This window comes from Orycteropus afer, unplaced genomic scaffold (genome assembly GCF_000298275.1).
Source record: "Orycteropus afer afer isolate SDZICR_OR568_19922 unplaced genomic scaffold, OryAfe1.0 scaffold00036, whole genome shotgun sequence".
In the NCBI taxonomy this organism is placed as follows: domain Eukaryota; kingdom Metazoa; phylum Chordata; class Mammalia; order Tubulidentata; family Orycteropodidae; genus Orycteropus; species Orycteropus afer.
In genome coordinates this window covers 12552545-12578046 of record NW_006921623.1, presented here as the reverse complement: position 1 = coordinate 12578046, position 25502 = coordinate 12552545, and the positions used below count along the sequence as shown (strand labels likewise).

At 39.1% G+C, this 25502-nt stretch overlaps 1 protein-coding gene across 1 annotated transcript in view; it reads right to left on the bottom strand.

Annotated features, from left to right (window-relative positions):
• Nucleotides 1-1277: 1277 nt before the first annotated feature.
• The window catches only part of ALG9 (ALG9 alpha-1,2-mannosyltransferase), a 197775-nt gene continuing 173550 nt past the window's right edge, over nt 1278-25502 (bottom strand). The window contains exons 15-16 of the mRNA XM_007936556.2: nt 1599-1717; nt 1278-1315 (exon numbers count right to left, since the gene is read on the bottom strand). Of these exons, the coding sequence (XP_007934747.2) occupies nt 1278-1315; nt 1599-1717 (157 nt within the window). The remainder of the gene's footprint in view (nt 1316-1598; nt 1718-25502) is intronic.

Genomic DNA, 25502 nt, shown 5'->3' with positions numbered 1-25502 from the left:
GGAAACTCTAAAGACGAGATTAATCCTATTTGTAAATATTAGAAACCATTATCCTTAGGGAAATAAGGCACCTATGATGTGACCCCAGACTGGCTGTAGGAACAGTACTGATATTGGATCCTGTGGGGCTGCAAAGGAGCATGACTCCCAGACACGAACACAACTTTCCTGTCACAGGCCAGCCTGCATCATGAGCACTGCTGTGGTACTCTAACTCACAAGCAGACTTCAGGCTCCAAAAATCTCAAAACGATCCAGGAAAAATTCTTCCTTAAAATAGGAAGTTACAATATCAATCTGGTCTCAAGTCAACTTTCCCATTCTTTCAAGTAATGTTTTCATAGTTGAGTGAGAAGTATGAAAGAGCCTAAGATGAGAAATTAGGCAATGTGGGTTCTCATCCCAGCTCTATTACTTACTGGCTGTGTAACTGTAGGTAAGTAATTTTATTCTCCCACCAGTCTGTTTCCTCATCTGAAAAATGGGGATAAACCATCTGCCTTGTCTACCTCACATAGTAATTGTGAGGATCAAGTGAGATAATGGATGTGGAAGTTCTTTGTAAACTGTAAAATGCTGCATGTAATAGCATATACTTATTACAGTATAATTAGGTCCTTATCATTGCCTATTTGACTAGAAGTACCCCAAACAGGATGTGGTCTACATGAGACAAAACTCAAAACAGGTGCTAGAAATATATACTGGTCCTTTTCACTAGGGTTGTTGAAAAAAGTAAATTCTCAATCTCCTCACAGAGACTCTCAGAATACATTTTTTAAAGTGTGATGTCATCCAAATCTACCAATTGATAGAATTTTCTCTAAATATGCCCTACAGAGTTATAGCCTGGTCTACTGATATCTTTATACAGGACTCTTGAATTCAAGAAACAGTATGCTGAAATTTAAATAAAATTTAAAACCTGTGAAGTTATAATTTTTTTAAAGGAATAAAATGAAAATTAGAAGCACTGTATATCATAAAATTAGGTCACAGTTCCTCAAATGTTGCCTTTTTTCCTGAGATATCTCCAGGACAGGGTCCTAGTCCTGTGAAGTGCTTTACAAAAGCTGTCTTGCTGGAGGTGAAAAGGACATGTGGTTGGCAACTAGGCTGTGCTCATTTTCAGCACTAGGATTTGAACAAGGTCTGCGAGGAGCTGCCAAACAGCTTTGGTGGAGAAGCCCATATGGCCCAAGAGAAGCTTGCTAGTTCCCTGATGGCAGGCCAGAGTGTAGAGAACAGCTTAGCACAGACATCCATTCCAGGGATTTTCAATTCTTCTTATAGGTTGGTTCTGCTCTTCTCTGGTCTAGTAAATAATTGAACAGAAGAAAAAAAGTAAGATGTAGAGCAATATATCTACCGTGCTTTAGGGCCTTTCTCTGCCTATTTGTAAAAAGTTTATATGCAGAACAGAGACACAGATAAGTGAAAAGATTGCCTTTGACTAGCCCAAAGAGCCCAGATCCCCGCATTCATGTCAGAAGACCTTTATTACAAATGCTATAAGTGATAACTTGGATGGAGCCATGCCAGTGCAATCAGTAGTTAACAAGATGGTTGTCCTTTGGGGCCACAGGTGTGTTGCTAACCTCCACTTTTCTTCCTGACTTGTTTTGCTTTCCGGGGCTTGAGGATGGTGTAGTTTGCATACACTGTATATTGATCTGATAGAAAGGGGACATAGAATGCCCGCAGCAGTTTTGAAGATCTGAAAAACAAGAGGGGAAAAAAAAAAGATGGAGTTTATCATTTGAGAGAATTTACTAACGGTACTGAAAGTGATTATAAGTAGTACCAAAAAGCCTGTTATTAGCTACCAGATCATGATAAAAGGCTCTATCAAGACCAAGTACTTTGCTACCCACCCCAAAGAATTCCCCTAATAAACCACAGTATCGACTTCACAATAGCATTTGGTCTTTTACTTTGATTAGAATATGCCACAGAATTTCCAGGTCAATCAAAGAACTGCTATTAACTGAAACAAATTCCTAAGACTCAAATGATGTCCACGTCTAAGAAACTGCAGAGATGCCAAATGCTCAAACGACCCTGACTCCAGCTCTAAATCTTCCTAGAGAGGTGAAGAGAACTGTGTTCTAGACTTGCTATGCACAGTACCAAAATGGTGATTCAGTAATGCCTAAGTAGACAGAGTCTACACACAAGCTCATGTTGTGACATGTCCTTGACAAACAATAATAACAGCTCTACCTAATTTGGAAGCACAAGAACAATTGAAAACCTGAATTTCTCACAAGCTTCTGAAGAATGTGAGAAACAGCTAACATTTATTGAACATTTACTCTTAGACAGGCACTGGAATTCAGCACTTTTAAATGCACCATTTAATCCTTCTAAAATCTCTGAAGAAAGTGATATTACTATCCTCACTTTATAGATGGGAAACTGAGGCTTAAAAGTAACATGCTCAGGGTCATACATTTCATAAGTGATAGAGCCTTCATTCAAATCCAGTTCTGACTCAAGAGTCTGCACTCTTAACTACTCTGGTTTATCTTGCATCCCAGGACACGCTACCAGGACTCATCATTTCCTAGAAGAGGAAGTAGCTTCAAATGCTATATAAAGTACTGATTCCTGACTGTGATTTCTAAGTCTGAAAATCAAAAGGTGGTCCAGGTACTGCCACCCTAAATGAGGTGGCCAAGGGATGTTCCACTGCCAGCCCTTTTCCAGATTCAACACTTGTAAATGTCATGTCAACATGACATTTGTACTGGCAGCCTACCCTTGGGTTTGGCAGACTACTGCAATGCCTGCACACAATGATATCGTGCTTGGCACATACACCTCTCAGAGATTCTTCCCAGTTGGAACATTGGCAGTGCTCTCTGCTCAACAGGGATGCATTTCACTTCAACAGCTAACAGCTCTAAGCCTTTGACAGAGAAGAGAAGCTCATAAGATAAAGCAGGACTCCTGCAAACAAAATGAACAGGAGGAGGAAGTACCTTCCTCATTCGAAAGGAAGTTAATCTATTCTTTCTGTATATGTTGCACAGATAAGGGAGGTCAGAACAGAAAGATTTATGCCAGAGCAAACTCCTACAAGCTTAAATGTAGTAGAGAGAGGCTGAGACAAATTAACTGTCATTCCTATTCCAGTTGACTATACCATAAAAGCTTCATTAATATAGTCATTATACGAATATATTCTTCTGGTCAATGTAGCCCTTGGCATAACATCAGGGTCTGGTGGACCCAATTTCAGTTTTTGACTATTCTTGGAGCAGTTCTATTGATGAGGATTGTTATTTTATGAATTTTATTCTTTCTTAGAATATTCCAGAGAACAAGGAGAAATTTTACCTATTTTTAAAAAAATAGAGTAAAATTTAATTTTACTTTATAATTACCATATGGGTCCACTGCACCCTTTTGTAAATCTAAAGTGCATTACAGTATCTTAGTGGTCTTATTTCCTTTTCATATGTTGAATTATTTACAACTATGTCAAAAATAAGAACTAAATAATAAGAAAAATGAAGAATGATGAAATCACTGAGAATGATGCAGTAGTGAAATAAATCACCCCTCCTTTATTGTCTTTATATTTTCTTACTGAATTGCTCAACATATTGTATCATCTTTCAATAAGGTATAAAAGACTGGAGACACTAACTTTTTAGTCTGATTGTAGTATTCACTGAACACAGTTGAGAATTCAGAATTTTAAAATTTTCCACCCATAACAGCAATGAGAAGAAAACTGACAGGGGAAAGACATTGCACAATTATTAGACAAATGAGATGAATGCAAAGAGACAAACAGCACCACTCTACACTTTAATGGGGATGGAAAAATTGATCGTATAAACAAAATTTCAGACTGTGAGTCTTTAGATGACAATACATTAGGTGAATTTTCTAAAACTCAAGAACTCATAAATGAACAATATAGTTCTAAGGAAAAAAAGGAAATAGAATATTCTCATATTGAACAGGAAGGACACCACCAAGCAATATTTTGCTCAACAACCTAGACCATCCTGCTAAGTTAAAAGGACATGTGATAGTATTCTTTTATCCCCCCCCCCCAGTTTCTACATGAACAATTCAGTGACACTAATCACATTCTTCAAGTAGTACAACCACTCTCACCCTCCACCCTATTAACATAACCTTACTGCCCCCTAAGGCTCCTACCTAATCTTTCAAGTTGCTCTTGTCAATTAGATACCATTATAGATGTTGTTGTTGTTATGCGCTGTGGAGTCGGCCCTGACTCATAGCGACCCCTCGTTGGGTTTCCCAGGCAGTATCACTATGGAAGTAGATTGTCCCATCTTCCTTCCGAGGAGTGGCTGGTGGGTTTGAACCGCCAGCCTTCTGGTTAGCAGTCAAGCGCCTTTGTCACTACACTACCATATAGATAGTTCTTAAAAAAGCATAATGCTCAAGGCGGACCTTTTTTTTTTTTTTTTTTAATAGTTAAGCTAAACTATTGTTCAGTTTTAAGAAGACTTTAGGGGATATTTTTTGTTTAAAATTTAAAGATTACCTCAGGGCAACAGTTTCAGGGGTTCATCCTCCCTCCATGCCTCCAGGAAATCTAGAGTCCATAAGAATTTGAAATTCTGTTCTGTATTTCCCTTCTTTTGATCAGGATTCTTCTACAGAATCTTTGATCAAAATGTTCAGTTATGATAGCCAGGTATCATCTAGATAACCCAGATCTGTAGTATATCTGGCCAGAAAAAGCAGAAAGAAGTAAAGTATTGAAATGTCACACTGCAGGCTGCCTCACCCAAGGTGGTCTAAGCATAAGACACTAAGAATCTTTGCTTCTTGCTCAAGTATAGCAGTGACTGTGGTGCTGGCACAGGATCAGGCAGTGTCCTGTTCTACTGTACACGGCGTCACTATGAGTCAGAACTGACTCTATGGCACCTATCAGCAAGCAGCAGCCTCAGCAACTACTGGTTTTTTCTTTTTGTCGCTGTTGTAACTATGTCTATGATACAACTTTAGCAATTCCACTTTCCACAGGAGGGTATTCTTTAATTTTTATGATGTTTGTGTGCCAAATTTTCATATAGCTCATAAGTGAAGAAATGTTGAAAGCAGGTAAGTATACAAAAGTGACTGGAAAGAAACAAATGATGAAGAAATAAAAATAAATTCATTACATTTATCACTTGTATTTATAGATACAAAAATGAGACTGTTTGAATTCTGACACAAAGAAGATGGTTATATTCTCTTCCACAAAATTATGAGGCATCAAAAAATTTTAAAAAAATCTTTAAGTACATTCTCTCCTCACTTATTGAAATGGTTAGGTTCCAAAGATCAGGCCGTTATGCAAAATTGGCATTATGCGAGGAGGAGGAAGACAAGGAGACAGCCCCAGAGCCCAGATCCTTGGGACTGCCTTACCCCTGGCACAGCTGTGTTCTGGACCCCAAGGCCCTGTTGCTGGGGCTGGCACTTGAGCAGACCTGGGGCCTGGTAGCTGAATTAGAGGCACAGTTGGCAGCTCTGGGGCTCAGGCATATGGCAGGTCTAGGGGTCTAGATGGTCACTGGCTGTAGCTGTCTGCAACCATGCCACCCCCTACAGCTGCCCCCTCTGTAGTCCCACCCACTAGCTGCCACCTTGCAGGCCAGGGAGGAGTCCACAGAGATGAGCAATATGCTGCTGGTCTTAAAGGGCTTGTAATCTGAGGTTGAGAGCCTCAGACTAACAGCTACTCAGCAGAGTCCAGTAGTCAGAATGCAGAGGAACAAGGGATGGCTTCTGCTGAAGCCCTGGGGCCATGAATTACCCCTAGGACCCTTCCTGCAGGGAACTTGAGTAGAGCGGAAGAGCAGTAGCAACCTCCTCTGCCTCCGCCTCTTCCTTGGTCCCTTAGGCTGCTCACAGGCTCTTCTTGAAAGGGTTCCCTCAGAATCTGCCTCAGTTGCCTCTTCGCAGGAAGAGTTGCAACGGCTCGAGCAATGGGGATGGGATTGGCAAGAGGCCTTCTGGAGAAGGAGCTGCTTCAGCTGTGAGCCTGACAGATATGGGTAGCTCTGCAGGATGACAGCTGGACACAGGAAGGAAACCTAACTTAATGTGCAAAATAGTTGGAGAGATTTTCTTACTCCTGTAAATACGAAATGTTGGCTAACAAAACAGGCAATAAATGAGGAGTAGGTGTATTGTATTTTGATGATGCAAGAGCAAGAAGAACCAACAGTAATGATAAGTTAGACCCCATTAGGATATATCTGAAATCTAGAATCAGTATTTACCATGTTCATTCATGACAGATCAACAATTTGTTGCATTCAGAGATATTGTCAATTTCAGGAATCCATGCATATACACCAGGAGAATGTGGACTAAAAAATTTGAGTTATATATTTATTATTAAAATTTCAAATGAAGTTTTTTACTGTTAATCTGTATTTCTATAAATTATTTGTAAAATAACTAAAAAATATTAACAACAACAAAAAGGGTCCACTGGATTGAGATGGTAAGTGATGGCGTTTTTTTTTTTTTACTGTTGATAGTTTAAAAAACTAAGAGATAATACTGGGGAGCTCTTAGGTGTACATGAGGCATATTGTCATCAAAAAACTGATGGCTGAAACAGAAGAAGGGTCACTGTGCATTATTGTTGAATCTAACAATATGCTTCAGTCAAGTTGAAACAAAGGTAAAAGATAAAACAGATTGGGAGAAAATATGTACAAAATATATAACAAAGCATTAGAATCAAGAATATATGGGATGCTCTTGCAATCAATAAGAAAAAGGCAAACAATTCAATAGGAAAAACATTACAGAGAATATAAACAGGCAATTCAGAGAACAGAAATGCAAATGGCCAACAAACATGAAGTAATGCTCAACCGTATCAATAACCAGGGGAATATAAATAGGAAACAGATATTACCAGTGAAAGTATAAACAAGCAGTCACAAAGGAAGGCAATTTTAGTAGTAGCAATTAAAACAAAAATTATGCATTCCCTGTGGTATAGCAGAGGACTTTTACTTTGTACATTACACCAACTTACTGAATTGTTTTTCTTTTTAACAGTCTCTCCCTCTCATTTATTATAACAAAAATTTCAAAGATATCTAAAAGTAGGAAAAATATATTATAGTAATTTTTAATAACCAATAGGTAAAATTTGAAATAAAGAAAACCTCAGTCTTAAAACAGAAAGTAAATAAATGAAAAAACCTAAGTTCTTACCATGTACAAGGCTTTGTATGTTGGTCTTGAAGACACAAAAGCCCCTGTACTCAAAGGGCTAATAATCTAGTTGGGGAAAACAGAGTATGAATGATACATAACCATAATTTTGTTATTGTTAGTGGCCATTGAGTTGTTCCAACTCATGGCGACCCCATATACAAAGAATAAATTGCTGCCAGTCCTGCACTATCTTCATAATTATTGGTATGTTCCAGTTCATTGTTGTGGCCACTGTGTATTATGAGTACCTTCCAACACAGGGGGCTCATGTTGTAGCAGAGTATCAAATAGTATTCTTCTGTGATTCATAGAATTTTCATTGGCTAATTTTTGGAAGTCAGAGGAGCTCTGGCGGCACAGTATCTAAGGCATGTGACTGCTAAACAGAAGGTTGGCGGTTTAAACCCACTGGCCACTCTGCAGAAAGAAGATGGGGTAATCTAATTCCATAAAAACAGACCACTCAAGTGAGTTAAACATTTACCTCAAGTAGACACACACCCTGGAGAGAACAATCATGGGAGAAGGAAGGGCTGCTTATGCACAGGGAGACAGCTCAGGGCGCAGAAGAGTATGGAGGGATGGACACTGGGAAGAGGTAACTATGGGGAGGAAGTGGGAGGGGAGCTGTTGCATTGTAAATTTTAGTCAATGACATGAGACAAAGTATATGTGAACTGCTGTATGAAAAGTTAATTTACTCTGTAAATCTTCACCCAAATCAAGATAAAATTGAAAAAAAAAACAAAAAAAAAAAACAGACCACTTCACCACCTCAGAAACCCAATGGGAGTAGCTACGAGTTGGAACTGACTCAATGGCACTGAGTTTGGGTTTGTTTTTTCTAATTTTTAGAAGCAGAGTGCTGAGTGCTGGGCCTTTCTTTTCTTCTTTGTCTGTCTTAGTCTGGAGGTTCTGCTGAAACCTGTCCACCATGGGTGATCCTGCTGCTATTTGAAATACTGGTGGCATACCTTCCAGTATCACACCAACACACAAGCCACCACAGTATGACAAGCTGACAGACAAATACTGAAACAAGTTCTAAGTCATCATATACACATTCAGAACAAAGGACAAATACTGACGATTAGACAGGTGTAGAAGAAACATTTTATTTGTATTATTTCATTTTATCCACCCAACATTTCAAGGTACAGTAGGCAAGAAAAGCATCTTAGCCAACCATGACTAAATCTATATGTATCTCATGATAAGTGCTCTATCCACTCAGCAACAACTAGAGAACGGCTTGAATAAAATTCATATTCCTTTTTGTTTTGAAATATAAAGAAAACATTTACTGAAAATCTGAGAAACAATTCCTAGAACATCGACTTGTCCAGAAACAAGCTACACAATGTATTGCATCTATCACGTTAAAATGTGCATTAGATAGAAATACAAAAACTATGAAAAAAACCACTATTTGTCAACAATCCGCAAAGGGTAAAACGCCTAAGGAACAACACAGATGACTTGCAAAGGATGAGCTCTTTAAGCACCATTTAAAAAAGAGAGAGCAAGCAAGCAAAGCCACCAGCCGTTCCTTGGAGAAGATGGGGCAATCTACTTCTGTAGTGATACTGCCTCGGAAAACCAAGGAGGGGTCACTATGAGTTGGGTCCAACTTGACAGCATATAACAACAACAACAACAGCAAGCAAAAATGGATGATGTGTTCAGTTATATACACTGAACTGAGCCTTGGACACTAGGAATCAGAGCATTTTGTGATAGTGCTAACACATTATTATAAAAGTGCATAGCATCAAAGGAATAGAACCAGTCAGCATTCAAAAGCAGCTTCATCAACTAGACAATATAACAATCTACAGCAAGTCTTTCCATTGTCCATCACTGAATACACTAGCAGCAATTTTGAAATGAAAAAAAGAAAAAGAAAAAAAGAGCTACACAACCCCTTTTAATTTCTGTTTAAAATAAAACAGAAAATACACCTCAGTTTTGTTATATGCTAACACTTTAAAAGTACATCATTTATACAAAAGAAGCACTGAGAACACAAATGTGTTTACAGAGATCCAAATATTGAGTGTTATCAGTCTCATACAGCCTTCCCGTGATAATTAGAAGGAGCCACTTCAGAACTGCTGGCCCTAAACAAAGTGGCAGAATTCTTTGCCAGGTACTTTAGGAAATCCTGACGTTCAGTAACAAAGCAAGGCTTTTCTCATCCAGAGGTGTATAGCCCAACACTGGTCCAATTCGTACAAATAAACTCAGGAGATGTGGTGCTCCATACACCTGGGACATGGGCCCATCAGGGTGATCTGTGAGGATTTCAGCATACTGTGGTCTCTCAAATGTGTGGAGTAGCTAAGTGCCCAACATTACATTGAAGTATTCTTTTATCCCTACTGCTACTTCATTAACAGCATGCTCCTTATTATCTGTGTTTCCTTGGGATTTCTTATAATTTGCATAATCCTCTAGACTAGAATCCACAATCTTCTTGGCAATAAAATAAATGCGCTGTTTTGCCTCATAATTAAGTCCCAGTCATTAACAAGCCTTGGCTTTATTTCTTCAGCAATCTTTAAATTTCAACTCTGCTCATGAGAGTTTCCTCATTTTCAGCAGTAGGAGCTACTCAGGGCCCTTTACTTCTAAGGAGGCTGAGGGGTCACTCACTGGATTGCCACTATCTCCATTTTCAGGTATTTTCTATTTATTCTTTTTTGTTATCACTTCAATATTTTTCTGTTGCAGACCAGGTGTCTTCTTTCCTCTTATCTTCCTCTCTGCCTACTGCTCCTGATTGGCTTTCTGAAGTTCTGTTTCTGCAGACTGGTGTTTGCATATTTGAGCATTCTGCTTTCTGGAACCAATTCATCCGTTTTTATTCCAACCACAGTAATGTATAAAATATTTCACTTGCTTGTCCTTTATGGCAACCTTAACACACTATGCTCCATAGAGAAGAGGCCCATGAAAGCACAGCACTCACTCACCCTTGAATTTAAGCTTCAGCGCTATTTAAAAGTGATTCACAGGACTTATAGTAAGATGGTGGAATAGGCAGACATGATACATAGATCCTCTTCAACAAAGAGAAACCAGTTGACAGAGATACAGATACATAATCCTGGAGCCCTGAGCTTTGAAAGGAAGTATACAGAAGAGGATTAGGCACCTAGTGGAAAAACCTGAATGAAAACAGTGAGTACGAAGACGGATGGAGCAGCTACTCTGATAGGATCAACAACCTGAATATTTCCAAGTGGTGTTGGAACCTGAGATTGACCTAAAGATCAGCCCGGATCACCAAGGGCTGCAGGGACGACTGCACTGATGGCCTATGACTAGCAAGGAGGGAGACAACCTGAGCTGTGGACTTTTGGCTACCTGGCAGGCACAGCCATTTTGAATGTTTACAAGTGGTGGCCATCTTGGATACTTAAAGTGACAGTATTCTCATTCAGATTCCAGGGACCTAAGAATAGGCTCCGTTTGCCAAGGACACCAGGGACATATGGGAAGGAAGACAGGTGGTGAGCGTATAAGTGCTGCCAACTAGCTAAAAGAGGAGCACAGTACCCTGCTTGCATAGATAACATCCAAACAAAACAAAGATAACAAAAATCATGGGCAAGTAACTCCAACATACAATCACCCATTAAATATAAATACAAAAATGTAACAATGTCTCAGAGACAACAGAGTATCACAGTCCACACAAAGAAGAAAGACAAACCAGGAGAAACAAGGGACCAGGATACAGACCCAAAACACACCCCTGAGGAAGAAGCACCACTAGAACTCCCTGATAAGGAATTCAAAAGAATTATATTTAGGTACCTTCAGCACAATGAGAGACAGATCAAGGAAAACACTGACAAAATTGAGGAAAACATTGAGAAAACCCCAGAACAATTTTGAAAGACAATACAAGAACAATATGATGAAATAAATGAAAAATTATAAATGATACAAAATCTATAGACAGGAATCCAGAAGATTAATACTAAGTTTTCAGAAATAGGTAACACACTGAATGGGCAAAGGAGTAGAATGAATCAATGGAAGACAGAATTAGTGAGACTGAAGACAAATACCTCACTACTTCTTTGAAAAGGGATCAATCGGAAAAAAGATCAAAACAAAGTGAAGAAAGCCTAAAATTCACATGGTATACCATCAAAAGGTATAACCTACATGTAATCAGAATTCCAGAACAGGAAGAGACAAATAAAACCACAGAAAAAAATTGTCAAAGATTTGTTGGAAGAGAATACTTTGGTATGATGAAAGATGAGAATATATCCATTCAAGAAGCCCAACGAACCCCAAACAGGATAGATTCCAAAAGAAAATCACCAAGACATATCATCATCAAACTCACCAAAACCAAAGACAGAGAAAGAATTCTGAAAGCAGCATGGGAAAAACAAAAAGTTACCTACAAGGGGCAACCAATAAGGCTAAGCTTGTATTTCTTGGCAGAAACCATGCAGGTGAGAAGACAATGGTATTGTATATATAAACCCTGAAAGAGAAATAATTCCAACCAAGAATTATATACTCGGCAAAACTGTCCCTCAAATATGATGGTGAAATTAGGACATTTCCAGATAAGCAGAAATTAAGGAAATTTGTTAAAACCAGACCAACCTTACAAGAAATGCTAAAAGGAGTCCTTTGGACAAATAATCAACATCAGCAAACAACAACTGACCATTAATACACATGATGACATAACCCAGAAACCAACCCAGCTATGGAAGTACCCAAAGTAAATAATCCTACAAGATTATAAACAGGGAACCAGAGACATCAATTGACAAATGAAGACAACTACAAACCAAAAAGAGGGAAAAAGTTGTGTAGTTACAGAACTTCTAAATGGTAGGGAAGTCAAGACAACTGTAAGAGAGAATGGCTATGCTAACTTGGGAAGAAAATTATAAAGCACAGAAATGATAAACCTTCACATCAAAATTCAAAAAAGGGCCAGCACAAATATTTAGCAAACACTAAAACAAAAGCAATGAAGGAAGTGATAACATGATTCATAAACAAAATGAGCTCAGCACAGAAAATTATATGGAACAAAGAAATCAGCAGTATCTATTTGCAGAAAAATGAAACAAGATCCATACCTCACACCATACACAAAAACTAACTCCAGATGGATCAAAGACTTAAATGTGAAACCTAAAACTATAAAGTTCCTCAAGGAAAAAACAGGAACAAATTTGGGGCCCTAATTTATGGCATTAAATAGACTGTCAAGCATAATGCATAATGCAAAATGCACAAACAGCTGAAGAGAAACTAGATGAATGGGATCTTCTAAAAATTAAATTTTTATGTGCTTCAAAAGACTTCCCCAAAAGAATAAAGAGGAAAAAATATTCGGCAATGACTTATCTGACAAGGGACTTATCTAAAATTTACAGAAAACTCCAACACCTCAACAACAAAAAGATTAACAATCCAATTAAAAAATGGGTAGAAGACATGAACAGATACTTCACCAAAGAGGATATGCATGCTGCCAGCAAATACATGAAGAAATGTTCACCATCATCACTAGCCATCAGAGAAATGCAAATCAAAACAACGGCATACCATCTCACCCCCGCACTAATGGCAAAGTTCAACAAGACAGAATATTACAAATGCTGGAGAGGATTTGGAGAAATTAGGACTCTCATATACTGCTGGTGAGACTGTAAAATGATAAAACCACTGTGGAAAGCAATATGGCAATTCCCTAAAAAGCTGGAATTAGAAATACCATTTGACTCCGTAATCCCACTACTTGGTATGTATCCTAAAGAAGTGAGAGCCAGGACAAGAACAGACATATGCACACCCATGTTCATTGCAGCACTAGTTACAATAGCAAAAATTTGGAAACAACCTATGTGCCCTTCAACTGAAAAATGGATAACCAAACTATGGTACATACACACAACGGAATACTATGCAACCCTAAAGAATAACATAGAAAACACCGCATAACACGGATAAACTTGGAGGACATTATGCTGAGTGATATAAATTAATCACAGAAGGACAAATACTGTGTTAGTTCATTATTGTAAAAAGTCAAGGAAAAGTTTATATATGGAAGGAAACTTTCTTTGTTGGTTACCAGGGGTGGGAGGGGAGAGGAGGGAACGTTGCACAAAAATAAATAAATAAAGTGCATTGACCCATGTCACTTTAGTTTTTTGTATTTCAGTGTACATAAATTATATTTCAATAAAATATATTTTAAAAAAAGTGATTCGCAGCCTCCTCTTTCTCCCACCACCCCAGACTATAGCTCCCTACTCTCTATCCCATGCAGCTCCCCGTACTCTTATTTACATAGATATAGATATATAGATTTATTTATTTATTTATTTTTCCTGGTTATTTTTCATCCTCCTACAGTGCAAGCTTTGTGGAAGCAGAGACCTTGCCTGTCTTAAATCTAGCTTTTTCCCTATTACCTAATACAGCACTTAGCATGTAGGTTGGTTATCAATAAATGCTTTACTCTTTCCTTCCCTATTTTTCTCTTTTGGTCTCCACTGCTGACCTCGGTCTACTTGCACAGGTTTCTGCTGAGTGTTGTAGAGGTTTACTGTTGTGTTTTTTGGTATTCTTGTGAGAGAAGTCAGAACCTTACTCTTCTCATACCACCATCTTCCTGGAACCTCAAAATCCAAACTGCTTATCATGACCTACAAAGCCCTAGGAGATTTAGCCATTGCTTACCTGTCCATCTCACCTAGTAACATTTTCCTCCTTGTCCACTACACTCTTGCTACACTAGCTTCCTTTCAGTTCCTCAAAAAAAAAAAAAAAAAAAAATACAAGCTCTTTCCTAATTCAGTGTCGTCGCCAATGATGTTCCCTCTGCCTGGAACTATCTTTCAACCTATTTTTCTCATACTGCATCCCTGTCATTTTCCATGTCTCATCTTAAAAGTTACCTCCTTGGAGAGGTGCCTCAGTCCAGGTTCTCTAAGGAGCAAAACCAATGAAGTGTATATATAAATATATAGAGAAATTTACTTCAAGGAAATGGCTCATGAAATTCCCAAATCCACGGGTCTGAAAGCGGGTGAAAGCTCCTGCAGGCTAGCTTCCAAGAACCAGAGATCAGGAGATGAGAAGAATACAAGGTTGAGAGAGAGAGAGTGCAAGTCTTGCCAGAACATCCATTTATATATTGGAAGCTGGCCACATCCTGAAGGAAACTCCCCTTTAGACGGATTGCCTGATCACATCAGATACCATCATACTATACGGTGGACTCTGTGAAGAGCTAGAACATGATGGGACTGTCTTGTTTCTCTGGGTCTTGCAAGTTTTCTGCCTTTGACAGGGTGTAGTTTTACCACTTTTCTATCGTTCTCTATTGTTGTTTGGCCACTACTCATCATCTGTCAGTTTGTCACACTGTAGTAGCTTGTGAGTTGCTGTGGGGCTGAAGGCTATGTCATCGTTATTTCAAATATCAGCAGGATCACCCATGGTGGAGAGTTTTCAGCAGAGCTTCTAGACTAAGACAGATTTGGAAGGAAGGGGTGATCCACTTCTCAAAGAACTGGCCAGTGAAAACCTTATGAATATCGCTCTCTAACAGTAGAATATACTTGACTTTTCTTCTCTGACAGGTTTCTGTATTACACAAGTTCCAGCTTTCACTGCATTACATTATAGAAAAGCAATCAGTCCACTGTCTGTCAAACCACTGAGAATCATACCATAGCCAAGTTAACATACAACATCAACCATCACAAGAAGTCATCCAACCACCCTCAGAAATGCTAGGTTTGCTCTTCTTTCACTTACTCTCTGTCACTGTGCCTCATCATTACACTTGTCACAATCTGCAATTATTTGTATGTTGCTTAACATGTTTATTATCTGTGCCTTCATTCTCACTCAGACTGGAGGGACTAAATCTGTTTTATTTACCAATAGCACAGTACTTGGTACGTAGCAGGGCTGAAAAGTACATGTTGGATGGATGGATAACTGGATAGCTGGGAGGAAGGAATAAGAGGAGAGAAGGAAGGAGGATTGATGAAGAGAGGGAAGAAAAATATTACACATATGAGATCTGAGCTTAATTCAATTCAGTTCAACAACCAGTGACTCAGCACCACATAGAGCACTGGGTTAAGTTCCAGGGACAAAATAATGAAAAAGACACCCTCCATGAGGAATTCAAAGTACAGTTGAATCTGTGGTTTGGAATAATCATCTTGCTAAGGACAAACTTGGATCTGACTCAGACACATCAAAAGACTCTACATCTGATCCCCAAAACAAAATAAGACTAACTTTAATTTTCATTTGAAAAATAAACAGGAAGAAACATCCTGATTCTGCCATCATAAGAAATTCAGCATCAAATTCTAAATAATATGCTCAAAACTCAAAGTATTTCTAATCAACACTAAACACAAAACTATGCAAAAGGTAGACATTAAATATAAGGGGCAGCTAAAAAGAATCTATTTATATCATGAGAGTTTGGCACTGGAAGCATCCTTATTAGTAGATATCTTAGTTATCTAGTGTCGCTTTAACAGAATACTACAAGTGTGGATAGCTATAACAAACAGAAATTTATTCTCTCCCAGTTTAGGAAGTTAAGAAGTCTGAATTCAGGACGCCAGCTCTAGAGGAAAGCTTTCTTTCTCTGTTAGCTCTGGGGGAAGGTCCTTGTCTCTTTTCAACATTTGTCACCTGTGTCTTGGCATTAATCTTCCCCTGGGTCTAGGAGGTTCTCAATACAGGGACGCTGGGTCCAAAGGGTGAGCTCTGTTTCTAGCTCTTCTTTACTGGTGGTACTGAGTCTCTCCTTCTTTGCTCACTTCTCCTTTTATCTCTTTTAAGATAAAAAGTGATGCAAGCCACACTCCAAGTAAACTCCTCTTACATGAGATCAGTGCTGTAACCTGAGTAAGGGTATTACACCCCCACCGTAATCCTCTTACAACTGACAGGTTGATCACATCATTAGGGATGATCACATCACCATATAACTGCCAAACCACTGAAAATCATGACCCAGGCAAGCTGACACATATTTTGGGAGAACACAATTCAATCCATGACAGAAGATGAATCCTCTTTTGTCCTGTAGATTCTGCTTGTGATCTTTAAAAACATTATCTATCGATAACATATGAAGCCACCAATTTCTTCTAAAAGATAAAGTGAGGAAACAACCAATGTATACTTAGATCCATTCTTATCTCTGAGCTGGTTTGGGAAGATTCTATGATTTAAAAAATAAACAAATAAACTAAAAGAACAAATTGGTTAGAGTTCTTTGAACTCATTTCTAACACTGTAGCTGCTGTTCTGGATTAATTTATTACTATCAATTGCTCGAATATATCAAGCATGACTGGGGTCTTTCGAGTTTCTGTTATATTGTATCACTGCTGAAAAAAAAAACTCAAATTGGTTATTTGCCTTTGTGAAGGAAAAGGACAGTTGAGCACTGGAATGGCATGTGAGTGCACACGTCCAAACACACAGATACAAAGATCAGACTGAATTGCAAATTAGAGCAAAATTAATGCTCATCAAAAACCATACAAAGATTCTGGGAAGGTGGTGACATAAAACGACCATTGTTCTATCCCTCCTCCATAAACACAACAAGAAATAGTGCTTGGCTTTGAGGAACTCTGAATCGGGAAGCAGAGGAAAGCATCAGGGAACTGCAGACAGGCCAGAATCAACATAGCAACAATGAGTCACATATGGTAGGAAAATTGCTTGTCCCACCAACCCTGCCCCTCCCCCTCAGCCACACAAGCCACTGGCTGCTATGAACTGAGGAAGTGTACCCAGAAAAGGAGTTGGCTTCTCTAACCACCAAACCCCTTGCTTGTACAAAGAGACAGGACTCCAAACTTCTGCTCTAAAATTAACAAGTAGACCACCATGGGGGTCTGTTTGGAGCGTGCCAGCACCTCTCCCACCCAGACACTGTTAGCTGCAAGCCTACTATGAATTGCTATTGAAGGCCTGTGGCAGTCGAATCTGTTTTCATACTCAACACTCTACCTGCCTCCACGTGTACCCAATAGCTAAGGCTTCTGAAACCAATAGGACAGACCTCCCGGAGAATCAGGACAGGTCTGCCTACTCCCCCTTTTGGTTGGTGCTGAGAACTGCTGACTGAGGTGGTTTATGCTGGCAAGTAGGCATCTTCTGTGGAAGCTACACCCACAGCCAACATATGGGGGGGGGTGACTCTGACTGCAACAAGGCAGACATCCCAGGAGACTGTTTGGGGTGTGCCAACACCTTCTCCACCTAGACATTGTCAGCTGCAAGCCTACTGCAAATTGCTAAACAGGGCCCATGCAGTGGAGTCTGCTCCCATAGTAAACACTCTGCCAACCTCCCTGCACACTCCATAGCTCAAGCCTCTCAAACCAACAAGATTGACTTCTCGGGAAGTCAATTCAAGTCTGCTCACTCTTTCAGTCAGTGCTAAGGACTGCTGACTGAGCTGCTGTGTACTAGGAAGGATCTTTAGTGGAGGCTACACCCACAGTTAAACATAATACGGGCCTGGGGTGGGATTTCTGATAGCAACAAGGCAGGCCTCCCTGGGGGTCCATTTAGAGTGTGACAACCCCTCTTCTAACTGGTCACCATTGGTTGCTGGACTGATACAAACTCATACTGAAGATTCCCTACAGTGAAGTCAGAAGGTGGGTCACCTAAATAGAAACTGCTCCCTCAACCACCACAGGGCCACTGGGGCTCTGAAACCAACACAGAATGCAGGAATCCTCTTAGGGGACTGCCAGCACCTCTTCCTCCTGCAACAGAGGAAAGTTTGTCTGTGCTTCCCCTGGATACCAGCTCACATATAAGCAGCATCTACAGAACAAGGAAGGAAGCTTTGGGTAAAACTGGAAGGCAACATCCAGCCCCAAAGAGGGCTTGCTGGATGTGAGTTTTCTGACTAAAAGTATGGTTGCAGAAACAGAGACAGGAAGGGAGTAATAACCAGAGACAGAGGACTGTACCCTCTGGTGGACAGACTAATTGGTATACTACATCTTGCCTAAGTGACAGTGCCCACTGGTGGACAGACTGACCAGAGCATGTTCTCTGGTGTCTGGGAGAGAATGAAAGTTGAAAATACAGATTTTGAACTTACAAATCCTAATTAAACCAGGGATGGAGAAGGAGCTATCAAAGGAGGGACAGGGAGCAATAAGCAAAGGCCAAAAACTTTGTCCACCTAAGAGTTTTTTGCAGAAAGTAGTGTAGGCAAAAACATCAAATAATAGGAATACTGAGAAAGTAAACACACTTGGGAATTCCAATGTCCCAAGAAAAAATCACAAGACACACAAAGAACAAATAATGGCCCATTCAAATGAACATGACAAAAGGAGTGGAAGTGCATCTAGGGATGACTACATAATGAAAAAAATGGAAGACTATAATGCAACAACATTAAACATAATTAAAGAACTAAGGAAATACACAGACAAAGAGCTAAAAGAAATAAGAAAAACAATGCATAAAAAAAGGATTCAAAGAAAGAGATACTGCACTTGAAATGGGCAATAACTGAAATAAGAAACACAACAGAAGGATTTATCAACAGATGTAATCAAGCAGGAGAAAGAAAAAGCAAATTAGAAGAAGGTTAAAACCACAAACACTGAAAAACAATAAGAAATGAGGCTCGAGAAGGTGGAGCACGTAATTAATGAAATTATGGGACAACAAGAGACCTAACATACACATCATGGGAATTCCAGAAGGAAATGATAGAGAAAGAGACAGAAAGAATACCTGAAAAAATGACAGAAATTGGTGGCATAGTGCCTAAGGCATGTGACTGCTAACCAGAAGGCTGGCGGTTCAAACCCACCAGCCACTCCTTGGAAGAAACGCTGGGCAGTCTACTTCCGTAGTGATACTGTCAGAAACGCAAGGAGAGGTCACTAGAGTCAGACGCAACTCAACGGCAGTGAGTTTGGTTTTGGTTTTTAATGAAGGACATGAATCCAAGAAGCTCAAAGAACTCCAAGCAGGATAAACCCAAAGAGGTCTACACCAAGATACATCAAAACCAGGCTATCAAAAAGTAAAGATAAAGGGAGAATCCTGAGAGCAGTGACAGAGAACCAGTCACATACAATAAGGATCCCTAATAAGATTAAGTACTATTTTTTCCTCAGAAGGAGGATGCCAGAAGGCAATGCAATGATATATTTAAAGTGCTGAAAGGAAAAAAAGAAAACAACCTGCCAACCAAGAATATTATACCCACCGAAACAATCCTTCAAGGATGAGGTGAAATTAAAACATTTCCAGACAAACAGAAGCTGAGAGAGTTCACATCCACCACACCATCTTTACAAAAAATACTAATGGAAGTTCTGTAGATGGAAGGGAAATGACACTAGAAAGTAATTCAAAGCTATACATAAAAAGAAAGACCCTTAAAAAAGGGAAATTTGTGGTCCAGTACAAGGGCTAGTGATAAGGTATTTATACTTGAAAATTCTAAATGTTTTACCCTTCATGTTTTAAACAAATATATAAAAAGCAAGAATAAAATTATATTACAGGGCACACAAAATGTAAGGACATAATTAGTGATAATAACAAAATGGGGGAGAGGGATGGTACAGATACAGAATTTCTTGTATGTTACTGAAGTCAAGTTGTATCAACTTACCATAGAATGTTATAAATAGATGTTAAGTGTAATATTAATAGTAACCACTAAGAAAATATATTAAAAATCATACATGTAGTAGTTATGTTTGTGTGTCAACTTGGTTGGGCCTGGTTGAGTGGCTGGGCAGCTTGTGGTAGTTATTCCCCATGATGAGACTGGCAATCAACTCCATGGTGAGATCTACCACAAGCAGTGAGTAGTTGCCTTTGGGATGTGGTCTGTTTCCTGTATATAAGGAGAAGACTTGGGAACGGTCTCTAGCTTATGGCACACTTGGACCCTGCGTGTAGCCGTGTCGTTATTCAGCAGCCTGCCATGCTCTGCCGACCTTAGGACTTATAATGGGTTTGAGTTATGGCCTGCTGTGTGGTTTGGTAACATCAGGACTGTGCCTTTTTACTTGTTAACTTTGGGCCTTCTCAGCCTCAGCAGCCAGCAGCTGTCTGAGTGAAGAAACACCTCTAGCTCCAGTGGGCCAGAAGCAAGAGGCAGAGCTGGACCCCCAGGTTGAGGGGGTTTCACCCAGCCCCTAGAGCCTGTGTAGTGTGGTAAATTACTTAGTGTGGCTTTTCCACCCATAAGTCTTTGTAAACTCTGAGGCAGAATTTGCCATGAGCAACTGAGGAGCTCCTGATTGCTAAAGTTGTCCACCTGGGGTATTTCTGTTGGGCGCAACACAAAGCAATGATCTGGGAGGTCCCTGCTCTCTCTCAGGTGCTTAAGAATTCTGATGTTATGATTGGTTAGTTTGGCCACTCTGCCAGGCTCAAAAGGAGGCCTCCTAGAGGCAGAAGAGGTCTCTCTCTGACTGCTGGTTGAGGAAGACGTGCTGCTGAAAGAGACATGTGCTCCTGAAAGAGACACGCACTGCTGGGAAAGAGACGTAAGAGACACGCATTGCTAAGTGAGACACCAAGGGACATGCACTGTTGGGAGAGAGACTGTTAGGAGAGAGACTGGGGGCTGGGAGAGAGACTGAGCATTTTTCCTAAACTCTAATTGTAGCTTGGTGCTTCCCTAATAAACCCCCATAATCTGTGAGTTGTGTGTGGCCACTGCAGCGAATTATCGAACCCAGGAGAGAAGTGGTGGGTGCTTTGGGAGGAATGGTTGGTGACAGGGCTGAAGGGAGGCAGCATGTCTGGCCTTGCAGTAATAGGCCTGGGGTTGCTGATGGTGATTCTGTCTTCCTCTTGTGGGGTTAGAGGAGGTCAGAACATGTGGCTTCCTAGTCTTTTAAGCAGCATGGCACTTTGAACTTGGACTTAAAAATCTCCAAATTGTAAGAATAAACTCCTGTTTGTTAGGGCCATCCCATTTGTGGTATATTTTTGTCAGAGCGGCACTAGGTAACCAGAACGAGGAAAGGAGAAGGGAATCAAAAAAACTCAGTACAATAAACCAACAAAACACAAAAGGACAAGGAAAAGAAAGTCTGACATGTAAAAGAAAACAACAAACGGCAGAAGTAAGTCACTTCTTATCAGTATTACTTTGAACGAAAATGGACTAAATGCACCAATCAAAAGGCACAGAGTGGCAGGATGGATTTAAAAAAAAAAAAAAAAAAAAAGATCCAACTATATGCTATTTATAAGAAATACATCTTAAACCTATGAACATAGATAGGTGGAAAGTGAAAGGATAGAAAAAAATATTCCATGTAAATAATAACCAAAAGAGAACAGGGATAGCAATCTTAATATCAGACAAAGTAGACTTTAAGACAAAATCTGTTAGAAGAAAATGATGGACTATATAATGATAGACATTATATAGTGATAAAAGGGTCAATTCATCAAGAAGAGTTAACAATTATACATATATATGCATCCACCATTGGGTCACCTAAACATATAAAGCAAACACTGATAGAATTGAAGGAAGACATAGTACTACAATAATAGCTAGAGATTTCAATACACCTCTTTCATCTATGAATGATGAAACAAGATGGACAGGATATTCAGAAAGAAGGTCAACAAAGAAACAGAGGACCTGAATAACACTATAAACCAACTAGACTTAACAGACATATACAGAACACTCCACATAAAAACAGTGCAATATACATTCTATGGGTTGCTATGAGTCAGGGCCGACTTGATGACACACAACAACAACAAAACTAGTGCACATGGCTTATTCTCCAATATAGAACATATTTTAGGTCACAAAATAAATCTTGATAAATTTTAAAAGACTGAAATCATACAAAGAATTTTCTTTGACCATAATGGAATGAAGTTAGAAATTAATTACAGGAAAAAAAAAAACAGAAAATACATAAGCCCATGGAAATTAAACAACATATACATAAACTACCAATAGGTAAAGGGAGAAATCATAAATTTCTTAGAGTCAAATAAAAATGAAAACACAACATACCAAAACTTAGGAGATTCAGTGAAGGCAGTACTTACAGAGAAACATAGCAATAAACACCTACATGAAAAAGAAGATCTAAAATAAATAGCCTAATTCAGAAACTCCAGGAATGAGAAAGAAAAGAGCAAACTATATCTAAACCTACCTGAAGAAAGGAAACAACAAAGATCAGAGCATAAATAAATAAAATCAGAAACAGAAGAACAATAAAGATAATCAATAAAACCAGAAGTTGGTTCTTTGAAAAGATCAGTAAAATAGAAAAATCTTTAGCTATACTGACAAAGAAAGTAAGAGAAAAGATGCAAATAACCGAAATAAGAAATGAAACAGGGGACATTATAAGTGACCTGATAGAAATAAAGAGCATTAGGACAGAGTATCATGAACAACTATATGGCAACAAACTGAATAACTCAGATGAAATGGACAAATTCTGAGAATCACACAACTTACTCAAAATTATTTAAGAGGAAATAGAAACATCTCAACAGACCCCTAACAAGCAAAGCAATTGAATCAGTGATCAAAAATCTCCCAACAAAGTAAGTCCTGGACCAAATGGCTTCATTGGAAAGTGTTACCAAGCATATAGAAAATAATTGACACCAGTACTGTTTAAACTCTTCCAAAACACAGAGAAGCAAAGAATACTCCCTAATTCATTCTATAAAGCAAACATAACCCTCATACTGAAACCAGACAAAGACACAAGGAAAGAAAAATATAGGCCAATATCTCTTATGAATATAAATGCAAATATCCTCAAGAAAATACTAGCTAACAGAACCCAACAGCACATTAAAAGAATCATACACAATACCCAAGTGGGTTTTATTATAAGAATGGAGGAATGGTTAAACAGCAGAAAATCAATGGACATAAGACACCACATCAATGGAACAAAGGAAAAGCAGCACATGATTATCTCCATAGATGCAGGAAAAGCATTTGATAAAATCCAACACTTTTTCTAGATGAAAACCCTAAACAAGACAGAATAGAAGGGAAATTCCTCAATATGATTCAGGGCATATATGAGAAGCCAACGGCCAACAATATACTTAGTTGAGAAAAATTGAGAGCTTTCCCCTTGAAATAGGGAACAAGACAAGGTTGCTTGTTCTTATCAGTGCTATTCAATATTGTATTAGAAGTCTTAGCCAGAGCAATAAGACAAGAAAAAATAAATAAAAGGTATCCAGATTGGAAAAGAAGTAACACACGTATCTCTATTTGCATATGATATGATCTTGTATATATAAAATCCAAAAGAATCCACAAGAAAACTTCTAGAGCTAACAGAGGAATTTAGCAAAGTTAGGGTACAAGGTCGACAAACAAGAATCAATTGGGTTTCTATACAGCAGCAGCGAGAAATCTGAAAAGAAAATTAGAGAACCAATTTCATTTACATACACCTAAAAAAAAAAAACGAACAAACACTGCCATCTAGTTGATTCCACTCATAGCAACCCTCTTTGGATTTCCGAGGTGGTAAATCTTTACGGAAGTAGAATCCCCAGTCTTTCTTCAGTGGAGTGGTTGGGTTGAACTGCCAGGTTTCTGGTTAGCAGTCAAATGCCCTGGGCATTACACCACCACAGTGCCTTTTCATTTACAATAACATCTTACACAACGAAAACTATAAAACACTTTTGAAAGAGATTAAACAAAACTTAAATCAATGGAAAGGTGTTCCTGGATTAGAAGGCTTAATGTTGTTAATATGTCAATACTACCTGAAGTAATCTACAGACCCACTGCAATCTTGATCAACATTACAACAGCCTTCTTTTTTTTATTTTCTTTTTCTTTTTGTTTTTTCTTCATTTTTTTTTTTTTTTATTGTGATTTGGGTGAAAATTTACAGAGCAAATTCACTTTCCATACAACAGTTCACATACACTTTGTCTCATGACATTGACCACAATTTACCACAATGCAACAGCTCCCCTCCCATTTCCTCCCTATAGTTACCTCTTCTCTGTGTCCACCCTCCATGCACTCCCGCCCCCTGAGCTATCTCCCTGTTCATAAATAAGCAGCCCTTCTTTCTCCCATGATTGCTCTCTCCAAGGAGTGTATCTACCTCAGGTAAATGTTCAACATATATGCTTCTCTTTTGTCTGTCTGGAAGCCACAAGTGTGGGTTCAATTCCAAACCTGAAGGGTAGCTAGGGGCCATAGTCTCAGTGGTTCCACCAGGCTTTGTTGGACTAGCAAACCTGGTCCCCCCCGACTCTTTTTTTTTCTCCAAATGATTTTGAGTTTTATTCTACATTTTTCTCCCTTTCTACCAAGGATCTCCTACATAGATTCCCTTCCAAGTGGAGGACAGTGGTAGCTGGGCACCATCTAGTTTTTCTGGTCTCATAGTTGTATAGGCTGCTGATCAGATGGTGTACCAGTCGCTAGGACTAATTGTTTCCATGAATTTTTTGGTTTTCTTTATTCTTCTTTGCTCCGGATGAGGAGAGACTCATTGTTGCATCTAGATGGCAGCTTGTTAGCTTTCAAGATCCCAGTCGCTACTCGCCAAAGTAGGAGGTGGAACAATGTTTTGTATAGTATGTTATGCCAGTTGAGCTTTATGTCCCCTGTGAATATGGTCCTGAGCCCACAGGTTCCACTACTCAGTCCCTCTGGGTAGCTGGCTATGACCAAGCAGTGACTACAACCTTGCCCCTTGTCAGATATTCTATACACCTGGGAATTCTGATCATTCACATAAACTTATATGACCACTGTCTGTCAACCCTATACAGGTTCTTGGATACACTCCCCATTTCATAGACATACCTAATAGTTCAGCCTGTCCACCCATCTATCCATCCACATACCCATGTTAGCCTTCACTGACAACGCAGTACTGCATGTACAAAAGGGTTCATATTTGTTGTCTGTACCTCCCGTGTACCTCTCTATGTTTTTCTCATCCTCAATGCTGCCATATTGGTCACTCACAGTTGGTACATTGCCCTTCTCTTCACTCAAATCAATACTTATCTCTACCTATCTAACAGCGTTCCCTCTCCTTCCCTCCCAGCCCTGGTAACCAACAAAGAAAATTTCCTTCCAAAGATAAACCTTTCCTTGACTTTTACAATAGCGGACTAATACAATATTTGTCCTTTTGTGATTGACTTATTTCACTCAGCATAATGTCCTCCAAGTT